This window comes from Oryza glaberrima, chromosome 1 (assembly GCF_000147395.1).
Source record: "Oryza glaberrima chromosome 1, OglaRS2, whole genome shotgun sequence".
Classification (NCBI taxonomy): Eukaryota; Viridiplantae; Streptophyta; class Magnoliopsida; order Poales; family Poaceae; genus Oryza; species Oryza glaberrima.
The window spans coordinates 19,691,369-19,715,679 of record NC_068326.1 but is presented as its reverse complement, the minus strand read 5'-3'; the positions used below and the strand labels follow the sequence as shown (position 1 = coordinate 19,715,679).

At 45.7% G+C, this 24,311-nt stretch overlaps 4 protein-coding genes across 4 annotated transcripts; 1 reads left to right on the top strand and 3 right to left on the bottom strand.

The window, feature by feature from the left end:
* Positions 1 to 8,585: 8,585 nt before the first annotated feature.
* LOC127764083 (uncharacterized) lies at positions 8,586 to 10,332 on the bottom strand. The gene is made up of 4 exons (XM_052288910.1): positions 10,267 to 10,332; positions 9,892 to 9,977; positions 9,774 to 9,807; positions 8,586 to 9,479 (listed from the first exon to the last, which is right to left on the bottom strand). Exons 1-4 carry the CDS (start codon positions 10,330 to 10,332, stop codon positions 8,586 to 8,588), a joined length of 1,080 nt encoding a protein of 359 aa, XP_052144870.1.
* A 3,851-nt stretch (positions 10,333 to 14,183) lies between these two features.
* LOC127764577 (uncharacterized) lies at positions 14,184 to 15,017 on the bottom strand. The gene has a single exon (XM_052289471.1). The coding sequence runs from the start codon at positions 15,015 to 15,017 to the stop codon at positions 14,184 to 14,186; it is 834 nt and encodes a 277-aa protein (XP_052145431.1).
* A 331-nt stretch (positions 15,018 to 15,348) lies between these two features.
* On the top strand, positions 15,349 to 16,576 carry LOC127771638 (uncharacterized). The gene is made up of 2 exons (XM_052297566.1): positions 15,349 to 15,910; positions 16,497 to 16,576. The coding sequence occupies exons 1-2, from the start codon at positions 15,349 to 15,351 to the stop codon at positions 16,574 to 16,576; spliced, it is 642 nt and encodes a 213-aa protein (XP_052153526.1).
* A 2,107-nt stretch (positions 16,577 to 18,683) lies between these two features.
* On the bottom strand, positions 18,684 to 22,262 carry LOC127770886 (uncharacterized). The gene is made up of 5 exons (XM_052296663.1): positions 22,207 to 22,262; positions 21,602 to 21,839; positions 21,290 to 21,333; positions 20,150 to 20,202; positions 18,684 to 19,453 (listed from the first exon to the last, which is right to left on the bottom strand). Exons 1-5 carry the CDS (start codon positions 22,260 to 22,262, stop codon positions 18,684 to 18,686), a joined length of 1,161 nt encoding a protein of 386 aa, XP_052152623.1.
* Between the last annotated feature and the right edge of the window lie 2,049 nt (positions 22,263 to 24,311).

The following is a 24,311-nucleotide window of genomic DNA, read 5'->3' as shown; positions in this document are numbered from 1 at the left end:
CGTATAAAGGGGAAGACAACTCGAAAAATATTTTGAAACGTGAGAGCGATAAGCATTTTGATAAAAAAAAACAAAATTGATTACAAGAGGAACAAGTAAATTTAAACGGAGGGGTAGTAAAGATGATGGCTATATGTTGTCTGTATTATGTACATTATCGATAATAAGGTCTCATGGCTACCTCAATTATATCTACGAAAAAGTACGAATTACCCCCTGAACATTTGCGACAGTATGAATTACCTCCCCCAAACCACAAAACTAGACATATTACACCCTCAACTATTCATACCGGACATATAACCCCCATCACACTGTTCTGATCGGTTTTGACTTCAACTTGTACACGTGGCGCCAACGTGGCAATCCAGTCAGAAAAAAGGTAACCCTTGGGGCCCATCTATCATAACCCTTCATCAACCCAATCCCCCCTCTCTCTCTCTCTCTCTCTCGCTGTCTCGCACACGCGCTCGGACGGCTGGCAGCGGAGGAGGCGCACACGCTCAGACGACCGGCGGCGGAGGCGGAGCTCGTCCGGAAGTCCGGTTGCGGAGGCGGAGATCGCTCGCGTGGCCAGCGGCAGAGGCAGAGCTTGCCTCAGTTGCCTGGGAGTCCGGCGGTGGAGGCAGAGATTGCCCAAGCGGCACTTGTACGACAGGGACACCGACAACTGCACCGCCGGCGTCGACTTCCACAAGTGCAGCCACTTTGTCTTCATAGTTAGGCTCAACTTCACCAGGATCGGCTGCGCCCGCGCCGAGTGCTTCAACGGCGGCGTCTTCATCACCTGCAACTACTACAAAGACGAGGAGCAGCCGGCTACCCATCGTACCTACTCCTAGTTGCATGATATGCTCTTCTTCTTCTCTCTCATCAACACCTTACTTGCTGCCTGCCTGCCTGCCTGCCTGCCTCATGTACATACAGCTGCCCAAACCACCGCCGACGCCGCCGCCTTCTTCGCCCGGACCGCCGTCGCCGCCTTCTTAGCCCGACCACCGTCGCTGCACTAGAAAGGAGAGGGAATCAGAAGAGAAGGAGAGGGGAAAGGGATGAGCGGCGGCCGCGGCCCTCCTATGCAGCTCCATCTCGTGCGTCGCCATCGTGGACGCGGCCACCGACACCGCCCTTCGCTCCCGCCAGGACGCCCTCCGCGTCGATTGCGACTCCCTCCGCCGTGACGCCGCGCTCCTGCCACGCCCGCCCCCACCACGCCCGTCGCCCGCTCTCCGCCATGCCTGCCGCCCGCCTCACCCATCACCGGCCACCTAGTTGCCGCTCCCGGCGACATCTGAGAGAGAGAGATTGAGAGGAAGGAAAAGGGGAAAGAGAGAGGTGGGTCCCACCATGTTTTATTTGTTTTTGGCTGACAAGCGGGTCCCATATCTTTTTTATTTGTTTTTGCTGACTAGAGTGCCATGTATGCATCCACGTAGGATCAAAACTGCCCTGGATCGACATAGGGGGGTAATTCATCCGGTTTGTAAAGTTTAGGGTTAAAAATAACTGGTATTGGAGTTTAGGGGGTAACTCGAACGACCACGATTGTTTAGGGGGGTAATTTGTACTTTTTCCTTATATCTACATCATCTACTCATCAATTTAAAGCTAATATACATATTATATTGTGTGTAATGCATTGGTCTAAACACACCCGCTCCCAATCCACTACTCTCTTTCTTTATTGTTCCTTAAAATTTATGTAGATATTGTCACTTACATAAGAGAGGCTCATCTCTCTCCTCTCTTTTCTTCTCCATGTTATCATTATTTAAGTCTACATAGTACTTTATGACTAGTGCTTAGAGACTTATTGCATATGCACTTAGGCCTGATGGTTAGTAAATGCATACTTTATGTTAGAGGCAGGCTAGCGAGCTTTTCGGTCGGCCTACCAAAGCATAAGTCTAGAGAAGCGATGCGAAGTAAGGCAAAGCATGATGAAGTGGAGCAAAGCAAAGCGAAGCAAAGAACATCAAGGCTGGGGCGAAGTGCGTCGATCGGCAAAGCATGATGGCTCGAGCACACTGGAGCAACGTGAGACTGCCGGGGCCCAATCCCAAATACAACCCATCACTTCGTGCATCATCTACATCATCTTCTTCAACCTCTTGTGGACCTGCAACTGTAGGAAGTGGATCTAAATCATCTTGATGTTGTTGCTGACGTCTCTTCTTTGTCTTCACAATATTCCTCAATTGTTTGGTCTTCAACAAAGACAACATCTCTGCGTCTCAATACCTTATTTGCTATTGGATCAAACAGCTTGTAGCCGAACTCATCCAAACCATAGCCAAGAAAGATACATTGCCTTGTCTTTGGATCAAACTTAGACCTTTCATCTTGAGGGATATGAACAAAGGCTTTGCACCCAAACACTTTCAGGTGGTCATATGAGATGTCTTTATTGTACCACACCCTGTTAGGAACATCTCCCTCCAAAGAAACACTTGGTGAGAGATTAATAAGATAAACGGCAGTAATCAAAGCCTCACCCCAATAATACTTTGGCAGCTTTGCATGTGACAGCAAGCATCTAACTCTCTCCTCAATTGTCCTGTACATCCTCTTAGCAACTTCATTCAGCTGTGGTGACTTGGGAGTGCATTGATGCCTAATCCCTTGCTCCTCGCAATAATCATCAAATGGCCCTATGTACTCTCCTCCATTATTAGTGTGAAGGCACCAAATCTTTTTCTTAGTTTCTCTCTCAACTGAGGGCCTGTTTAGTTCACAAAAACTTTTCCCAAAAACATCACATCGAATCTTTGGACACATATATGGAACATTAAATATAGATAAAAAGAAAAACTTGATTGCACAGTTTGCATGTAAATCGCGAGACGAATATTTTGAGCCTAATTAGACCATGATTAGCCATAAGTGCTACAGTAACCCCATATGTGCTAATGACGGATTAATTAGGCTCAAAAAATTTGTCTCGCGGTTTCCAGGCAAGTTATGAAATTAGTTTTTTCATTCGTGTCCGAAAATCCCTGCCGACATTCGGTCAAACATTCGATGTGTCACCCAAAAATTTTCATTTCCCCAACTAAACAGGCCCTGAGACTAGAAACTGCTTGAACACAGCTAGCACTTGATCTTTGGACTTCAAGATATAAGCCCAAACTTTTATGGAAAAGTCATCAATGAATGTGATAAAGTATTCAGCACCACCAATTGACTTTGTTGTCATCTTGCATACATCAGAGTGCACCAAATCTAGCACCTCTAGCTTCTTGTGAAGAGGAAGACTCTTAAAAGCAACTCTGTGCTGCTTCCCTGCTAGGCAATCTGACCACTTGTTTAAATGGACATTTTTCATCTCTTTCAGGAGATCTTTTTTCACTAGCTCAATCATTCCCTTCTCACTCATGTGCCCAAGTCTCTTGTACCATACAACACAAGAGTCCTCTTTCTCTAGTGCCTTGACACACACTACAAAGTTTGGCCGAAACATGAAACAACAGTGAAACCATTTTACCTCTTGCAACTACCATGTTACCCTTGATGAGCTTATACTTCTCATCTTCAAATGTGCGATCATAATTCTCTTTGCAAAGCAAAGGAACCGAAATTATGTTGAGCCGAAGTGCTTTAACATGTCCCACTGACTTGAGCACAAGTCTAGTACCGTTTGCAGTCTCCAATTGCACATCTCCCTTTCTAACAATAGCTATCTTTTTATTGTTGCTCATCTTCACAATACCAAAATCATCTGATGTATAGTTTGTGAAGTACTCTCTATAAGATGTAGCATGAATGGTAGCACCGCTGTCCAGAATCCAAATCATTTCATCATCACCAACATGGTTGATGGCTTTCTCTTCATAAATGACTATGACTCTCTCCTCAATAGTGGAACTTTTGCAATGTTCTGTCAAGACAAGCATATCCTCAGCTGCAGAATTAATGCGATCAACATTACTGTCACTATCACCATCTTAATTTTGAGCTTGCTTCTTTTTCTTTTTGTTATCTCACTTCAACTTGCAGCATTACCACTTCAAGTGGCCCTTGCCATGGCAATAGTGGCACTTATAATCACCATACCTGCCCCTTGACTTGCTTCTACTAGTGGCTGCACCTTTCTTCGGACCTCGGTTTTTGCTTCTCCTCCTTGACTCAGTGACAAACATCTCTGACTGTGAGAAAGAGCCCTCTCCTTCAAAACTTTTGTCTTCACACAGTTTTAAGTGACAGTCCCATTGAGTGCTGAATTGCATGCTGTAACCTTAAAGGTTTCCCAAGTGTCCGGTAATGAGTCTAGTAGCAGCAAAGCTCCCACTTCATTCTCAAATGTGATTCCCATTGAAGAGAGATGATTTATGATGCCTTGGAATGCATTCACATGGACTGCAACAGGAGAACCCGCTTTGTACCTCAGATTCATTAATTTCTAGATCAAGAACATCTTGTTGGTACCTTCTTTTCAGGCAAACAACTCCTCATATTTCTGCCATAACATTCGTGCATGTGTCACACCAATGATATGGTTCAAAACATTGTTATCGACCCACTATTGAATGAACCCACAAGCTTAACGATGAAGAACCCTCCAATCATCCTCCATTTGACATAGAGCAAATCCTCCATCTTACTCTTCCAAACTTGGTAATTTGTACCATTCAAAGATATCATTATGCTAGTATTCACTTCCATCTTAACAAGGAAAATCAGTAACTTGATAAGAGCTCTGATACCACTTTGTTGGGGCTGAACCAAATCACTTCATGTGCAAACTACAATTCACCAACTAGCAAACATATTTCACACAATCAACCCCTCATCTTGCCATGAACTTTGAGGATAGATTCAACTAGAAAATCAGCAGCAAAACAACAATAAACGCATGCACACAAGACATGGTGATTTACGTGGAAAAACCCCCCTCGATGTGAGGAGCAAATAAACCACGGGACCAACGGTCCACTCCAAGCTTTCACTATAATCAACAATGGGCACAAATGGAGTCTTCACTAGAACATCTGGAGGCACATCACAACAGCAGCTATTACATCAAGTTACGCACTTGGCATCATCAACATCAACCATCAAAGCTAACAAGAGGTATATCAACAAACAAGAAGAGAAATGGTCTGTCCTCTTCGGTTCTCAGCTAAGATCTCCCAAACCATAGATGCAAATTGCACTAAACTTGGCAGAAATGATGGTCTAAAAGTGAGGAACAAACTCACTAAGTTTGGTGCCAATCCAACCACGTTTGGGCCTCCAATCGCTGACTTGATGAGGATCGGGTAAGAGCCCTCAAGATGAACGAACTGCACTTCTTCTTGTCCACTCTCCTCTCCCTCTCTTGTGTTTTTGGTTGTTTCTTCTTCACCTCAATGGTTGCTGCTCTCCCCTCTCTTAATGGAGGCTAGGGTTTTTCTTCTCACCACAAAGAGATGAGGCAATCTCTACCATTGAACAAGACATGAATCAATAGCTCATATTTGTTGGACTTTTTGGGCTGCAATGGGCTGAGAGCAAAGGCTCCACGTGGAGGGAAATTTGGCCCAACATCCTTTTCATCCAATAAGGAGGATTGGGTCTGCACCATAAAACAACTCGTTTAAAAAGAAGGGAAAAAACCAAAGGAGAAGAGGAAAAAAAAGACTCACCTTTGTGGCAAGATAACCAGAAAATATGCTGCAGCTGCAAAAAACCCAGTCTTGGTCAAGAATTGCGCATTGCTCAACGCATTCTTAACATCCTTGAAAGTCAACACTACATCTGCTAAGCAAATATTAACATACGTGAATGTTTCTTCTATAAAGTGTGGGAAAATTTAATCTGCAAAGAACGAGAACAGAAAGCATAGGTTCGGGAACAGAAAAAATCGTGCAAATCAGCTCAGAGACGCCCTAGTTGCAGGAGGTGAGACGAGCTAGACAATAAAAACCCTAGAGAAATGGAAAGGAAGAAGCAAGACATAGTATACTGAAGAAGAGGTGAGATCGAAACCACATTGCAGGCTGCCCTGCGAAAGACGCAAGGAAAGTCGCTGCATGTGAGCCATTAGCACGGCACGATGCCAATGGCAAGAACTCAAGAAACCAGCAAGTTGATGTTGTTTGTGTTCACGAAAACATACCAGCAAGCTCAGTATCGTCCTTCTCGTCACCAGGAGCAGTCGTGTCCTTCTTGTCACCAGGTGTCGTCTCCTCCTCCTCCTCCTCATCGAGTAGGCGATGACGCCTCAACGGGCGGGTGCTGCTGTCCGTCTTCGAGTCAGTCACCTCCTCCTCACTTACACCCTGATCCGAATCGGTCATAGCCTCCGCTAACTCGATCTCCTTCGTCATCACTATCTCACACGGATCACCTCAACTCCACTCTCTCACGGACAGTTATAGGGTCACCTCAACTCCTCAAGACCTTCAAGTGCGAGACAAGCCAAGCGACACCACTCCCATTATATAGCCACGGCACACATGCACCACGGATGCACTTTTGTACATTAGCCCCAATGTGAGCCACTGATCCAGGAAAGAACGGTTGTTCCTTCTCCAAGTCCTCTCGGCTGTTTCCGATCAGAAAAATACCCCCAATGCTGATGATTCGTATGTGGCGTAGCCAGTGAAGATCTGATGGGATGTCTCGAGTATATATTTCTCATCAAATCTGCTCATATCATCCATCTTGATCGAGTTACCACATAATAGATTGCAAGGTGAGGATTCCGGCAAACTCCAGCAACTGCTGGGGAAAAAATTCCAGGTGTTCAATGTAAGTGTGAACAACTTGTTTGGTGGCATTCCTAGAGAAAGTGATTTCATCCCTCGAGGGGATATCTACTCGTTTCGAGCATGCCACCTAAATAGTCACAAAAAATTGAAAAAATTTGGTAAGATAGATTAATATGAAATATATCACTTCATAAATATGCAAGTTAAAATTCAACTTCTACAAGTTGTAGCAAAAATAACAAATATAGTTACGAATATGTGATAACTATTTTTAGTTTAATTCGTTTTTTTTTTTGCAATTTGTAGAAGTTGAATTTGGTATTGCATGTTTGTACGGTTATATATTCCGTATCAATCTATGATGCTATTTTATTTTTCAAATTTTTGATAACTATTTAAATGACATATAAACAATGAGGGGATGTTCCCTCGAGGGATGAAAATCCACATCCATATATATCGATGATATACATGTGGTCGTCGCCTGCGGTGGCGCTACGATGGCTGTGGGAGGCTAAGGCGACTCTACCGCTGTCCGCGTCGAGTTGAGCAATGCACTACACGTCTGCACGTCGCCTATCGAACTCAGGAATGCTGATGGGCGATCGATCGCTATGGGGATGGGGTAGCGATCGATCCCCTCCCCCCTCCCTCTCTCCACCCCTCCACATGGTTTCCTTTTTTGGCACCGCATTACTTTCCTATTTTAGTAATTTATACACCTAAAGTTTATACACCTCAAGTTTACACATCTAAAGTTTAGAGACCAAAAGTTTATAAGTCAAAAGTTTATATATCCGATTCAAATTTGAATTTGAATTCAAATATTTTTTTATATATATAGTATTTCTATACATCTAAAGTTTATACACCTAAAGTTTATAAGTCAAAAGTTTACATACCCGTTTTAAATTTGAATTTGAATTATATCCGATTCAAATTTGAATTTGAATTCAAATATTTCTATATATAGTATTTCTATACATCTAAAGTTTATACACCTAAAGTTTATAGACCCAAAGTTTATAAGACAAAAGTTTACATACCCGATTCAAATTTGAATTTGAATTCAAATTCAAATTTGAATTCAAATATTTTCTATATATAGTATTTCTATACATCTAAAAATTTATACACCTAAAGTTTATAGAACCAAAGTTTATAAGTTAAAAGTTTACATACCCGATTCAAATTTGAATTTGAATTTAAATTTTTTATATATAGTATTTCTATACATAATTTTTTTCTAAATTTTTGTTTTTTTAAAAAATTTTGTGTGGTGTATTGTAATAGGAAGAGAAGAAGGGGAGGAGGAAAGAGGGAGAAGAGGGAGGCGTATAGGGGGAGGGGGGGAGGGGGGCGAACTGATCGCCCAGCGCGATCGATGGCGATCGATCGCCCATTAGAAGGGCCCTATCGAACTAGTATATATCAATTGAATGTAGGTTAAATCGAATCAAGCGGATCTAGCTTATAATTAGCATGCACCTGACCTGAGTCCTAATCCAAGGGCAGGTTCACCTCCCAAATTAAGGTAAACAAGTCTGGCCCCGAAGGGCATCTTTGATTTGTTGCCAGTTTCTTTTTACCAAATTTTGACATTATTAAATTTTGTCAAGGTAATAATAATCAAAACACATCAGCAAAATCGCAAAATAATGGCTTTCCATACCAAAATTTCGAGGTCCGAGAAGCCTCTACTACATACTCAGCAAAAGATTTATCCCAAGGTCCCAACATGACCAAAATTTAGTAACATCAGTATATTCTACAATTTGTTTTGAGTTGGTTTTTTGGTAATACATCAAACAAGTCAGTACTCAGTAGTGCCAAGTAAGCCAATCTACAGTAGTGCCAACTGCCAAGTACGGCAATCTACAGGGTCTGTGCCACTCAATCCTGCTGTTGCTGCCCGCAGAAGTAGCCGTACTTCCTCAAGAACCACAGCACACTTCCTACTGCAACCGAGAGAGCGGCGGATCCTGCAACGATGCCCACCCTGCCGCCCCAACCTGGGGCATCCACGGCGAAGACGAAGCCGATGCACACGCCGAACAGCGCCGCGAAGAAGCTATACATCAAGAACTGCGCCGTCCCGTATCGTTGGTCCCGTTCACCGTCGTCGTCGTCCGCACCCGCCGGCCGCTGTTTCAGGCACCCGGCCGCGGCCACCGCCGCCGCCTTGGCCGTCGCCTCGTACTGCCGCTCGTCGTCGAAGTAGGCCGACATGGCGGCGCAGTACCAGTACTCGCCGACCTGTCCGTCTTGGGTGGCAGCCGGAATCTCGGAGAAGGGGAGCTCACCGTCGGCCGCCGCCGCCGCCTTGGTGACGAGGACGGTGGGGCAGAGCGTCCTGCAGATGCAGCACAGGTGGTCGGGCTTGGGTGCGGAGCGGACGCGGGCGGCGCACGCGGGGCACACGACGCGGTGGCCGCACGGGCCGACCGCCACCCACTCGAGGGGCTCCATGCACACCGCGCAGGAGGGAATGTCGTCGGAGCCGGTGCTACATTTGTCGTCGTCGCCGGCGCTGCAGGAGGTTCGGATCCTGGTCGTCTCGACGGCACGGCTGTGGTCGGTGGCGGAGGCGGCGGCGACGGTACGGCTGCTCGCGTCCAGTTGAGGCATGTCGATGACGTGACTGTGGCTGCTGGCAGCGGCGACGGCGACGGCGACGCCACTACCGCTGTTCGCGTCGAGGTCAGCCATGACCACGGCCGCGGCCGACCGGCGAATTGGAGTTACCGTTAAGGACACAAGCGAAATTCGAAGGTTGATCGAATTAATCTTGGTTTAACAGTATGCAGTACTACCAGTACGTACAAAATTGGCAGACAAGACGAGTGGCAATCGAAACCGGCCAGCCGGCCGGGAACCCATCATCATGATCTCATATCGGCTTGGCACGTACGCGCGCGTCTCGTTGGCTCACGCTACTTTTGAGTCCTAATCGAACTCCACGTACCAAAAAACATACTGTTTCGGCCTCTCGGCATGACAAAACTCAACTTGGGTATTGTTTTGAAGCACAAATTAAATCGAGCCTGCCTGGTTTTTATTCGTTTATCTGACCGGGCTTGCTTTGTAAATTGTGATGCCCTGGTCAAATAAGTTCCTTCATGTATAGTCACGAGCAGTCTCCAACTAATTTTCCTACCTACACCACAACGAATATGCATACTATTTTGATCAGTCTAACCGAGTAGGCTTGTTCAATCTGAGCCCGGCATAGCCCGACGCTGTACCGAGTAAGGCTGAAAGCCCAAAAAGCCCACATTCTAAGGGCTGAAAGCCCAAGAAGCCCGAATATTAGAAAGGTAAAAAAATGGCTCACTAAGGCTGTGTTTAGTTGGTGGAAAAAGTTGTAAGTTTGAAGAAAATTGGAAGTTTGAAAAAAGGTTAGAAGTTTATGTGTGTAGAAAAGTTTTTGATGTGATGGAAAGTTGGAAGTTTGAAGTTGGTGGAGGGAAACTAAACACGGCCTAAACTGTAAAATCAAATAGGTTAGCTCCCTTGACTAAAAAAACAGCTTATTTTGCCTTCTCGAGTGGTTTTGATAGTTTATTTTTCTTACGTGGCACTTTTGTGGTCCCAATTGTATCAGATATGACATGTAAATTTGGTGTAAACATGCTGCCATGGTGCGCATGTCAATTTTGGAAGAAAAAAAATTTTAAACCGTAGGGATCCACGTATCAGCCGCAAGGTAAGAAAAATAAAAACGGAATTGCTAAATATTTGTTGACGGATTTTTGATGGCTAAATCTTTCAATTTCTAAACCGTCGGATGTGTATTCTAAACCGTTGGATGTGTCCTAGATTCATGCTAACAGTTTAATACGCATCAAGATATGTGCTTTTAGGAAGAAAAACAAAACCATATTTAGAGATTGATCATGTGACCTTATGGGATGAAGGCATGACTGCCCCATTGGGCTACTATATTTTTATGATCTAGTTTGAACATACATCTTACTTATACTATAATTACGTGCGAGTTACATACAAGTTATATATGTAATTATAGTATAAATATAGTGTAATTATGAAAATTACATATGTAATTATAGTATAAATATAGTGTAATTATGAAAATTACATTGTAATTATGTTACAGTTACATTTGATAGATTTTTAGGCTAATTTTCAGTCGAATGTTATATAGATAGTCCCAAATAAAAAACAATATTTTTCTCCCTAGGGTAAAATGGACATTTAAATGTTGAACTTGCATGCAATGATGGCGTGGAATATCTGTGTGGTGTTTTTTTGTGGGTACAAGAATTAAATTAAGCCATTTGACAAACTTTGGGAACTGGTTAAAGTTCAAGTACCGTGTACATTCACACTTTCTCCTTCTTATGCAGCAACAACCAACACCATTCATTTAGTTAGAAACTTTGTCTGAATTGTTTTACAAGATAGGTCTTATGTTGCCTAATGAGTCATACCACGCAAATAAAAGAACACATTAAGGTGATCTTGAGAAGAAGCACGAACTCCTACAACCAGTGACGAATCCAGAATGTAAATTGAGGGGTGCTAGTGTAAAAATATAATGTGATTAAAACAAATAAATATATATCAACTAAAGTATTTTCCAATGAATACCAAAAGCGCATATGATCAAAACAATTTTCTCTATTTTGATTTGTGTCTATCTTAAAATATTCATAAAAATCTTTGAATATATTGTCTTGTATACTCCGAGTAGGTTCTGTTTTACTAGTATTGGGAATTTTCTTCACTAATGACTAACTAGACTTGTTAATGACTAATTAGGGGCAGGGATTAGAGCTGGGGCTGGCACACCAACCAGCCCCAACAGTAGATCCGCCACTGCCTACAACCCCTTATATATCAACATCCCATCCGCCACTAATCGAGTGGTTCCTCCAGCACCTTACCCTACCTTCATTCGAACTCCTACAATCCCTTATCAACATCCCATCCACCTCTAATCGAGTGGTTCCTCCACCACCTTACGCTACCTTAAGTTCGATTCTTTTCCAATTAATAACATATATCCAGAAACTCATAGACCTTAGTGTCTTCACTTGATGACGTTGTCTAGCAGAAGCGGAAACTGTTGTCGAATGACAACTGTGTCACGTCGAAGAACGTGGAACTTTGATGAATGTTTTGAACAGTAAAGTGATGTATTGACTTAATAAAAATTTTGGATCCCCCCATTACATGGCCCTAGGGGGCTATTTATAGCCTTAATACAGGCTCACACCTTCTAGGGTTTAGGTTGTACAAGGGAATTTATATGGATACCCTTATGATAGGGACATTAACAAGGGTACACAGCGTCTTTTACATCTATGGGCTCTAATGGGCCACCTAGGCCGGGCTGGCCCATGGCGAACGGGGTCCCCATGGGCCTGTCAGCCCTCTAGTTCTCCTTTACATAGGACTCCAGCTTGGGCGAAGACTTTGTGCTTCGCCAGATAGCCTTTGCCATTCACCTTTCGCCCATGTGTTCCTCTAGACTGCGAGGCTTGGAACCGAGTCTTTGGTCTTCGCCCACACGCTTCGCCACATGGCCTTCGCCATGTACCTTCGCCTTGGTCGAAGCCGACGCCTCTGGTTTGATCCCTCGTCGGATAGATGGTTTCGGCAGGGTTGGTCGAAGGCTCTCATGTCATGCCTCCAACAGAAACGAAGAAGCTTAGAAGCTCCCCTAACACCGTTTGCCACTGCACAAAGAGATCCAGGCACAGACACATCAAATCCATCCAACGACTCTTAGGCCCTAAAATTACCACTGCGCACTAGCCCTCATGGATATTATTGCCTACAAGCCCATCGTTATCCTACCGGTGTCGTCGTCTCGCCTACCATAAAACTTATAAATAGAAATATTGGGTATAAAAACTTTATATAGAGAAGTATTTGAATATTTTTTACAGAAAAAAAGGCAAAACACTCCCATTTGAGCTTGGCGAGGCCCATCACACTCGGATTGACCGGAATCACGCGTGCACGAACGAGAAAGAAAAATGGGCCGAGCCACAAAGGGAAATCTCGGGCAAAATTTGGTTCGCCTTCCTAGCGCGCTTGTGCCCCACTGGCCAAATCTTCATCGCCACCTTTCCCACATGTCCATGCTTCTCGGCCTCCTTCCTCCTTCCTTGGCTCTCCTGTCGGGCAGCCCTAATGGGCGATCGATCGCCCGCCAATGGGGGTAGCGATCGCTACCCCTCCCCCCTCCCCCCTCCCTCCCTCCACCTGGTTTCCTATTTTAGTAAATTTATACACCTAAAGTTTATACACCTAAAGTTTACACATCTAAAGTTTAGAGACCCAAAGTTTATAAGTCAAAAGTTTATATATCCGATTCAAATTTGAATTTGAATTCAAATATTTTTTTTATATATAGTATTTCTATACATCTAAAGTTTATACACCTAAAGTTAGTTTATAGACCTAAAGTTTATACACCTCAAGTTTACACATCTAAAGTTTAGATACATGTTTCAAATTTATATTTGAATTATATCCAATTCAAATTTACCTGTTTCAAATTTGAATTTGAATTATATCGATTCAAATTTAAATTTAAATTCAAATATTTTCTATATATAGTATTTCTATGCATATAAAGTTTATACACCTAAAGTTTATAGACCCAAAATTTATAGACCCAAAGTTTATAAGTCAAAAGTTTACATACCCGATTCAAATTTGAATTTGAATTATATCTGATTGAAATTTGAATTTGAATTCAAATATTTACTATATATAGTATTTCTATACATATAAAGTTTATACACCTAAAGTTTATAGACCCAAAGTTTATAAGTAAGTTTACATACCTGATTCAAATTTCAATTTGAATTTAAATTTTTTATATATAGTATTTATATACATAAATTTTTCTAACTTTTTGTTTTTTTAAAAATTTTTGTGTGGTGTACTGTAGTAGGGGAGGAGTGTATCTAGTAGTATAGGGAGGGGGCGGGCGGGTGATCGCTCCCGTGTTCCCGGTCTTCTTGATGAGGGCAAGGAGGTAACAAAGCCCTCTTCTTGAGAAACGGCATGAACCCAAGCCAGAGCCAAGAGAGATCTTGAACGAAGATCCTCCAATTCTTCCCAAGTTGAATCTGCTGCGGAACCACCTGACCACACTTGGTCAGCATATGCATTGTGCCGGATGTGCAACAGTACCGTATGAGCGGGGTTAGTGGAGTCACGGCGTCGTGTTGTAAGGCCATTTAGTATGTTATCTTTGCTTTATATTGCATCAAGAGAAAACAGAAAAGTTGAGCTTGGAGAGACAACACACACAAAAAAAAAAAAAACTCTTGGCATTTCGTCGAACAAGAGCCTTCGGAGTTTGGAGGAGCCAGTGCTAACGCTGTCTCAGTGGTCTGTGATGTCTCAGTCTATGACGACATGGATATATAGCTGTTACCCTCCACGGCTGTTCATTTCGTCATTAAAACGCCAAGATCCCTCGTAGTGATGTGTCGTCTTGTTGGGTTGTTACCGGCAGTAACCATTCTTGTTCATGAACCACACGATACTTGTTCCTAGAGGTGCATAGATACCGGCGGATCCTAACACGATGGCGACCTTTTGACCCCAGCCAGTGCCAAATCCAGTGAAGCCGAGGCCGACAACCGCGCCGCACGCCGCAAAGAAAAGAGCCAAAAACGACAGCTCCGGCGCCCCGAATTCATCGCCCGGTAGTGCACCGTCGCCGCGATCTCCGCCATGGCGGGGTTGGAACTCACCGTCAGCATCGGGCGGCGGTCGCTGATGCTTCATCATCAGTGACGACGCGGCCGCCGCCTCGTACTGCCGCTCGTCGTCGAAGTAGGCCGACATGGGGGCCAAGTACCAGTACTCGCCGACCCGCCCGTCTTGAAGGCTGCCAGCATCGCCTTGGAGTTGGAGAAGGTAATTAAGTTCGCCGTCGGCCGCCGCCGCCGCCGCCTTGGTGACGAACACGGTGGGGCAGGGCGTCCTGCAGGTGCAGCACCGGTGGTCGGAGTAGGGCGCGGAGCGGACGCGGGCGGCGCACGCGGAGCAGACGACGCGGTGGCCGCAGGGGCCGACCGCCACCCACTCCAGGGGCTCCATGCACACCACGCAGAATGGAATTGGAATGTCGTCGGCGGCGTCGATTTCTATCACGACGTGGCCGCCTTTGTCGTCGGCGGCGGTGCGGGAGCTACCGCGCCCGCTCGCGTCGAGCCGGGACATCTCCATGGCATGGCTGTGGTAGGCGGTGGCGCTACAGCTGCTCGCGTCGAATTGAGGTATGTCGTCGATGGCTTGGCTGTGGCCGACGCTGCCGCCGTGGAGTTGAGCCATGTAGCCCAAGGGAGAGCAGGTGCGATCGATCACGCTCTGCTCTGCTCTGCGCGCCGCGCGCGGCACGGACAGCAAATTGGAACACGAGGCAAGCAGATCGAACAAAACTAGTCGGATTTCGGACTGCATGTGCAGCACGTATAAATTGGAACACCAGACGACTGGCAATCGGAACCGGCATGAGTCCTAAATTCCTAATGCGACTCCACGGCCTAAATCGTACACCTCACGAAAAAAAAAAATCCTAAACCTATCTCGGCCTGACAGATCTCGACTAGTTGTAAGCCCAAATCGCTTGTCCCCTTGCTCTCGCTCGATCGCGGTGCATGCCATGGTTCAACTCGACGCCGACGACGCGAACAGCGGTAGCGCCACCTCCGCCACCCACAGCCACGCCATTGGCGACATGCCTCAACCGGACGCGAGCAGCCGCACAAGCGCCGACGAGGATGATCACGGCCACAACGTTGGCATAGACGACATCGACGACGCCAGAGACAACGGTAGCATCGGCTCCGACTCCGACGTCCCCAGCTGCGCGGTGTGCACGGAGCCCCTCGAGTGGGCGGCGGTCGGCCCGTGCGGCCACCGCGCCGTGTGCTCCGCGTGCGCGGCCCGCGTCCGCTCGGCGCCCAACCCCGACAACCGGTGCTGCGTCTGCAGGACGATCTGCCCCTTCGTGGTCGTCACCAAGGCCGCAGCGGGAGTCGTCTCCTTCTCGACGTTGCCGGCGGTGGCCAGCCACGACGACGGGAGGGTCGGGGAGTACTGGTACTGCGCCGCCGTGTCGGCCTACTTCGACGACGAGCAGCAGTACGAGGCGGCCAAGGCGGTGGCCTCGCGGCGCCATGGTGATCAGCCGGCGATGGTACACCGAGCCGTGCACGGTGTCGGTACATCGCGAAGTTCGTCTCGCCCAGCGTTGTGTTTGCGCTATATGGCCCTGCCGTGGGTGCCATTTTTCGGGGTTCGTCTGGGCCGGCCATCTTCTCGGGATCCACGGTTCCCTTGGTAGCGGTAGGAATCGTATTCTTGTTGAAGATTCGGAACAAAGGGTACGACGGGATAATGAGCTGCGTCTTAAATTTGGTCCATGGCTCTCCATGCATCGCGCTAGTCTCGTGCACGGAAGACATGTTCAACGGTAGAGCCTGCTATAATAGATAGGCTGTCAGTGAAAGGCAATGGTTGTACAGAAGACTGGCTCTTGGACTGTCTCTCGATTAATATATACGTAGTAGTAATTAGTTTTCTTTTACAGATTAATAGGATGATATTGTTCTTCCTCCTCTAGCAGCGACATTGCTGATCTAGCATGTCAGATCGAGCTGACGAGCTCGCCGGCATCTTGGAGAAAAAGCCGGCCGGTACCACGCGGCGATTGCTCGATACAAATTGTGCACTCGATCAACGAGGTCCAAGACAGCGAAGCCGTTTCATTCCGTGCGTCGATCGAGCCGTCACTCCTCGCATCTGTAGGTTCACCCAAAGCCCCAATGCAAATTGCACTCAGGGTTTACAAAACACATAGAGATTGGCCCGGATTTCACGGAACCTAGATTTCCTGTAATGGAGTAAATCACTCTTCAAACTGAATATTATATTTTTGATAAGATTGACCATATTTCATCGGTTTTTATCGGTGTATCAACGGTTTTCGTGCATCGGAAGGTACCATTCGTGGCGGACATTTATCCCAGATGAAGATTGTAAACACTGTTTAATGGTATAATAACTCAGTTTTCGCTATCCACAACCTAATACCTAGAAAGTAATTTGGCACCAGCCTGAGCCAGCAGCCGTCTCAAAAATTCGCCCCCGAAACAAAATACAATTGGGACCCTAAATGTTAATTCAAAAGAACAAAATGTTTGAAAAATTCAATATCTCATATTCAATTCAGCAAGCTTAAGAAGTGATAAATTACTTATTGACTATATTGAGCATAGTCCTGTATTAAGAGGTATCATGAGAGGCCATCGTTGTTAGCTCACGGGGTATTATTGTCGGATTCAGGGCGGCTCACCGATCGCTGCTCATGATCTCGGTGCCTCGCACGCTAACGTCGGCACGCTAAAACGCCCAAACGATATGGCTACACGCAATAGCTACGCCAGTCGCCGGTAGCTAGGGCAGATGAACCGCCGTGACGCCCAAATCTCACCGCTCGATCGGGACTCGAGATCGACACGACACGCTCTCGACCTAATGGGCTCGATACACGTAGGCTGGCTGGCTGGATGCCTAATGGGCTTTGGCCTCTCGGATTTGGAGGCCCTAACTATCTTAGGGCCAGCCCTGCGCCGTCTCTCCATCCGCATGCCCTCATCGACGGGCCTGCAGATTGAAGGGCATACTTGTAAATGAATTTAGGCCACGGAAGAAGAGCTACCAATAAAATCTAGCCGTCCATCAACCAGACACCAATCTAATAATAATGTACTTCTTCGTTTCTACCCTGGATAGCAATGCGACATTGCTAGAGTAGCTTGTGCCCACAGAAGACTGCGCAACAGCGCCAATGATGGCGTACTACAATACATTTCTATAGAGTGGTAGATGTCCATGTACTCTGCTTGATTGGAGAAGTAAATAAACACGTGATGATGTCTCGTCGAGTGTCAGGGTTATGGATACCACATATCTAATAGTAGTTGACTAAATCTCGGCAGGACCCACCACATACCATATTTTATACGGAAATAACCTTCGGGTATAGAAGGAGTTCCGGATAAGGAAAGATAAATAGAGTTCTACACGGAAACAACAAGAACTACTCGGATTGTATCTATATTGGTCTCCCTAGTTCTACTTGGACAATGGGACACCTATGGTTATAAATACAACACCCCCTAGGAGGAGAGAGGACACGGAACAATAAATCAAGACACGGAACTATAGATCAACATACAAGCCAATATACGTCAAGACAAGACGCCGGATATCGACTTCAAAGATAATCATGGCTAGTCTCCTACAGTGTCTACGGATACTGATAGGAGAGACATAGCGCTGTCTTTGATCTTACCGGATGCAGATTCGAGGAGGAAGGCTACCCTGTTGTCGACTACGAGTCAACACTTCAGACCGCCAAGTCGACAACAGTTAGATAGGCTATCCCAAATATTGTACCGGTGTGATTATGGTGAATAAGAGCAACGACCGGCTTCAGCCAACAGGAGTAGGGCTATTACCTGACAATTCAGGGGCCCGAACCTATAAAAAATCCTCGTACCAACGATCCTCATACTATACAAATACCGGAATCGCGACATCAAACATCCACGTCGAGAGAAATGGAGATGTATTTCCTCACGGCGTATATATGAGCCAGTATGAACTGCTCACCGCATAATAATAGCTACGAATCTATATTTTCACATATAATTAGTACCCACTATAGAACGTCTAATACTCTTATAAAGCAAGAGTTCCTGACACCCGTAGCACGGCAGAGACAGGCCCAGGGATCATGACCCTTGATTTTTCCTCTCTTTTTCAGTAAATATGTCTTAGTTTTCATTAACAACCTGAATATAACATGAATTAGTATAGTGCAAATTTTGAATACCCTCCGTCAAAATTGTGCTCCCGCCACTGTAGTGCGATGGTTTCTAACACGATACTATATAGCCACAACTTGAGGTACACATATAAATTGAACAGTCATGCAAAATAAAAGAGAATTGATCCTAGCATCGAGACCGCGGCGCATGCTGAAATGAAGGCCAGATTGTCACCCGGTGTGGCTCTTCCTCCCGCTGTTAGTGACGAAAAGACGGAGCCAAACAGCACGCCGAACAGCGCAAAGATGGCCACAATTAGCAGGAACCTGAACACGTCTACGCAGCTGCTCAGCGTGCGGCGGCCACCGCCGCCGCCGTCGTTCCCGTCCACGTCCACGGCGGCGCCCCCCTTAACCTCGCCGCGCGCGATCGCCCTCGTCGCCCTGTACTGCTCCACGTCGTCGAAGTAGGCCAACATGGTGGTGCAGTACCAGTAGTACCCCCGCGCCCGCCACTTTTGGTAGCTGTTGACCGCCGGCATGGCGGCGGGGGCAGCCGCCGCCGCCGCCGCCGCCCTGGTGACGACGACGAAGGGGCAGTGAGCCCTGCAGATGCAGCACCGGAGGTCGGGCTGCCAGCTCCTGGACGACCGGATGCGGGCCGCGCAGACGGAGCACACCACGGCGTGGCCGCACGGGCCGACGGCCACCCACTCCAGCGGCTCCATGCACACCGCGCAGCAGGGGCCTTCGGCCGACGACGACGAGCAGGCGCTGTCGTCGCTGTCTCCGACTCCGCCGTCGTCGTCGTCGATGTCTATCACGACGTGGCTGTTGCCGGCGGCGGCGCTACTGCTGCTGTCGTCGTCCAGGAGACGTGTCGTACTCGCTGTCGGTGACGATGCGGCTGTGGTCGGTGGCGCCGGCGGCGCTAGCATCCAGAAGAATTTTACATTCATGGCACGCGAACAAGCGATCGAGAACGATAGGGATTTTTGTCACTGCGAGTTGCCTTATCGTCGCAAGCGAGCAATTTGGTTGCTCCACTACTTAATTTCTTCTTCGTCCGCGACTGCGCAACTACTAATATAGAGGAGAATTGAATCAGTATTAGCGTCGGATTCGTATTTTAAATTAAACACCTGTAATTTATTTTTTTAAAATTAATAAATTATTAAAATTTAATGGAGGTGAAACCTAAGATTGGGATATATGCAGAGACGAGAGTTCGGATAACTCAGGATTTAATTAGATACCGAACCGAACCAGAGTCGGGATGGATTAGTTAAGGCAAAGGTATCGGCGTAAAGGTGTTCTTTCTTGGCCAGCACTCTTTTGCATGTGCCGACCTGTTCGAAGGGCCGTGCTAAATGCAAGTTATTTCTTTGGTTTACATTTCAGTAGCGCTGCTGGATTGCCGATCTTCTCCAGAAACGTGGTATCGATAGCCACTCTGCTTATCCATTTTGCGCTCAGGAGCTTGAGACGGCGAACCATATCCTCATTGATTGCGTGTTCGCTCGGCAGGTCTGGCTCCGTGTGATGTCCCCTCCTGGCTAGGCTGCGCTCTCTCCCCCTCGTGGCAGCTGGCTCCAGGATTGGTAGTCATCCTCTAGGGCCTGTTTACCTGAGCACCTCCGCACCGGCTTCGACTCCTTGGTACTCCTAGTCTGTTGGCAGCTGTAGAAGGAACGAAACGCCAAGGTTTTCGACTATGTGCTCGCTTCGGTCCCAGTGGTTCTGGAGTCCATCCGCTCAGAGGGCCAACTGCGGTTTTTAGCCGCCATTGTTGTTTTTGCGGATTTTTTGGGAGTGTAGCGCTGCCCCCTCCCGTTGTTTGGAGTTGTGTTTTAACCATCGTAGTAGCTCCTAGTTTAAGGTTTTTTATTTTGCCCCTCCCTGCTTGGTATAAGCCAGTCTGGAGCGGCGGCGGTGGCGGTGCGGACGAGGCGGTGGGGAGCAGCGGCGACAGCGGTCGGGAGCGGCAGCAGCTGTGGTGGTCAGGAGCGGCCGAAGCACGAAGCACGCCATCCTCCTCTATTCTCCTCTACCACATCCTCCCTACAAACCACCTCTTCCGCCTTTTTCTCCTCCTCCCCACCGACGGACATCTCCTGGCTCTGGACGCGCGCGTGCTCCACCACCGGACGCGCCGCCATCGTCTCCTCATGTTCCGATAGGAGGAAGAAGGGAAGGAAAGGAAGGATGACGTGTGGGTCCCACAATACTTTTTTTGAATGACATATGGGTCCCATATTTTTTTTATTTTTGTTTTTATTCTAATGCCACGTAAGCACCACGTAGGACAAAGACTCGGTTAAAACCTCCACATAGGTGACACGTCAGCCAAAACCACCTCTAAAACCACCAAGAGATATTGTTTGCACCGGTTTTGATAGTTGGAGGAGTCGATATACCTGGTTTTGTGGTTGGAGGACATGAATCATACTCGGGCAATAGTTAAGGGAGTCAAAGTATACTTTTTCCTTAGTGTACTGGTGGCCGAATGGGTTGAACGGCGTTGGCCCGGTCCATGCACGAGAGGGCATACCCGTTTGGAATAAGTTCACATTAGGTCCCTCAATTTTTCAACTGTCTGATTTCGTCCTTGAAACAAAAAAATCAGGTATAACTCTCCCCCAACTTAAAAAACCTGTATAAACAAGGTCCCAGCTTGGTAGTATTGTCCCTAGTTTTATCTAACGTGACGCCTACATAGCTCCTTTGGCCAGGTCTTCGTCCCACGTGGCATTGACGTAACGCTTACGTGGCTGTTTGATCCGGAAAAAATAAAAGGAGCAAAATTGTAAACTAAAAGATTAAAAAAAATCATATGTCAGTCAAACAAGAACATAAAAAATAGTTGCACCCACATGTCAGTCACAGTTACACTTAGTACCGGCATCGGCCTACGCCCAGTTGTTGCCAGAATCGAACCTCTTGATGCTCTGAGTGCCACAGAACTGCACCATCCACGGGCTCGGCAGGACCCTGAGGCAGAGGAGGCCTTCATGTTTCGTCGACGATGATGCCGGCACCGGCTAGTCTGACGGGGAGGAGGACAACACACAGGACTTACCGAGCGTGAACCGGCGGAAGACACCAATGATGAAGCCAATCTTGATCCACTTGAGCTTGTAGTTTTTGTTCCCCTCCACTCTCCCTTCCCATTTTCGGTGCCGGTGAGGGCCCGTGATGAAGCTGCACCGCATCGCCCATGACCTCCACCCCTTTGCTTCACCCGTTGCCGCTTCGGTCGAAATCGTGAGAGTGAGAGGAGGACACCTGGGTGGAGATCGAGCTCGCCCGCTGCTGCTCTAGTAAAAGAAATTGTGGAGAGGGCGAGGAGGTTGCCCGAGCGAAGATCGAGCTCGCCTGCTATCAGTTCGCTCCGCGCCACCACCCCTCTGCTCCGCCGCCCGCTGCTCCAGCCAAAATCGTGGAGATGACGAGAAGGTTGTCTGGGCAGAGGTCGAGCTCGCCTGCTGTCGTTTCGCTCTGCCACCACCGCTCTGCTCTGCCCACCACCGCTACAGCCAAAATCGTGAAGATGGCGAGAAGGTTGTCTGGGCAGAGATCGAGCTCCCCTGCGGTCGATTTGCTCTGCCACCGCCCCTCTGCTCTGCCCACCACCGCTACAGCCAAAATCGTGGAGAGGGCTAAGCGAAGATCGAGCTCACTTACTGTCGGTTCACTCCTACCGCCGCCGCTCTGCTCCACCTGCCTATACCACACGCCATGCTCCGCAAGAGTAGGAAGGGGTTTCAAGTGAGAGTGGGAGCGATGGCCGCGGTTAGATGGGATATTTGGAAGATAAGTGGGTGGATCAGACACTGAGGGGGCTAATTGCAAAGATGCAACAACGCTGGACAAACACGTAGGAATGTCAACCTGGTCAGCTATGTTTTGGACCACGGTGATTCATTTAAACAAGCTAGATTATGGACCTTGATGCTGATTTTACGATTTTAAAGATCATGTAATTAAGTGACATAATGCTTCAACTTTAAGAACTGATGGTATACTTTACTCTTTACTCTTTGATAGAAAAATACCCGTGCGTTGCAATGGGTAAAAAAATTCTAATGATAATATACGTTTTTCATGCATAATCATGTCAGTAACAATATTTCTATTTTAATGAATGGCTTGTTTTTTTATAAACAGTGATTTTTTCCTTGCGCGATTTTCTCAAATCATTTTTCAGAAATGGCGCATTTCTTTCTAAAAGTTTTTTCCTAACATGTTTTTTTTCTTTTTTTACCGACGAAGAAAACCATATTTTTCTCTTTTTTTTGCGTTTCTTTTTTCGTGTGTGTTTTTGCCTGTTTTCTCGCACGTTGTTTTTGCTTGTTTTTTTCGAATGTTTTTTTTTTGCTTTTTTCCAATACAGGAGAATATATGACGAAATAAAGCCATGTAGTAGATGGCAAAAAATCGATGGATCCTATCTGATTCAAGCATTCATCAATTAAGCTTTTTTCTGACAATTTTTTCAGAGCGATTTATTTTTTTAATAGATGGTGTTTTGTTCTTGTACGGTTTTTTAAAACTATTTTTTTATAAATGGCGCGTTTTTTCTGATAGTTTTTTCCTCGCATGTTTTTTTAAAATATTTTACCGACGATGGAAATAATTTTTCTCGCGCGTTTTTATTTTTTCATTGAAGATGGAAAACCTTTTTAGCTTGTTTATTTGCGCTTTTTTCTGACTTTTGCCTCACGCGTTTTTTTGAACCATTTTATTTTCTCGTGCATTATCTCCTTGATTAGATTAGAGATAGAGAAGAGATATATACTGGTTAGAAATCGGATTTTGTTTTACCACTTTCTTAGGGAATCGGACGAACTTTTTTAGAATTTTTTTGTCTTTATAGGAATTAGACTTTTTTTCGTTTTTAAAAGAATCGGATCTAACATTTCTTTTCACCACTTTTTTTTTTGCCTTTTATATGAATTAGATTTTTTTCCGTTCGGATCTACAGTTTTTTTTCGCCACTTAGGGGAAAAAGACTTTTGTTGTTGTTGTTTTTCTTTATTCTCTTTTTTGTGCGGCTTTTCTTTTTATGCACCTTTCTGCCTTTGTTCTCTCTCTTTTATTATTTTTTTAACAAAAATGACCTCAAGTATCTTATTGCAAGATTATAGGGACTCAAATGTAAATATAAAAATTACAAGGACTCAAATGCAAAAGTACAAACCCAAAAATTAAAATCATATAAAAATGGAATACTCTCAATATTTAGGTTTCGTTTTTGCAAATAGATCTTCAATCCGGCACATCGATTTTTTTCACCAATCTAGAGTCGGACTTTCTTTTTCCGTTCTTGAGAGGGGGTCGGATATAGGAGTCGGACTTTTTTATTTTATTTTTTTGGCTTTTATTTACGGATGAAGGAAGCATCTCTTATTTTTTATTTATTACTAGCAAAAATACCCGTGCGTTGCAACGGGTGAAAAAATTCTAATGATAATATACGTTTTTCATGCATAATCATGTCAATGGCAATGTTTGTATGGATCGTTTATAGACAACCTTACCGATGCTTAATTTACCTAAAATAATTAGATTATTCATGTGATGACATGCATATAATCTAAAATACTCTTTCAGTCTCATTCGTGCAACCAGTAACAGGATCAATTGAATCCTACACTGCCTTACATGGTCAAGTCTACACAAAATAGAGTCACCGTGCACTCTTCTCTAAATAACAATTAAAAATATGTTTATTTTTTAATATTACATCTATGTTATCAAGAATAATAGCTATACTTAACAAAAATAGC

Bases quoted from the DNA above. Each gene is read 5' to 3' on its own strand.
- LOC127771638 (XM_052297566.1), top strand. From the start codon at position 15,349: ATGGTTCAACTCGACGCCGACGACGCGAACAGCGGTAGCGCCACCTCC. The intron at 15,911-16,496 runs GTACATCGCGAA...TCGCATCTGTAG, and splicing joins CCGAGCCGTGCACGGTGTCG to GTTCACCCAAAGCCCCAATG.
- LOC127764577 (XM_052289471.1), bottom strand. From the start codon at position 15,017: ATGGCTCAACTCCACGGCGGCAGCGTCGGCCACAGCCAAGCCATCGAC.
- LOC127764083 (XM_052288910.1), bottom strand. From the start codon at position 10,332: ATGGCAGCATGTTTACACCAAATTTACATGTCATATCTGATACAATTG. The intron at 9,978-10,266 runs GTAAGAAAAATA...TTGGGCTTTCAG, and splicing joins TGGGACCACAAAAGTGCCAC to CCCTTAGAATGTGGGCTTTT. The intron at 9,480-9,773 runs GCAAGCCCGGTC...TGTTAAACCAAG, and splicing joins AGGGCATCACAATTTACAAA to ATTAATTCGATCAACCTTCG.
- LOC127770886 (XM_052296663.1), bottom strand. From the start codon at position 22,262: ATGGCGTGTGGTATAGGCAGGTGGAGCAGAGCGGCGGCGGTAGGAGTG. The intron at 21,840-22,206 runs GTAAGTGAGCTC...TTCTTTTACTAG, and splicing joins GCGGTAGGAGTGAACCGACA to AGCAGCAGCGGGCGAGCTCG. The intron at 20,203-21,289 runs GTAAGCGTTACG...TTCCTTCTACAG, and splicing joins TTTCCGGATCAAACAGCCAC to CTGCCAACAGACTAGGAGTA.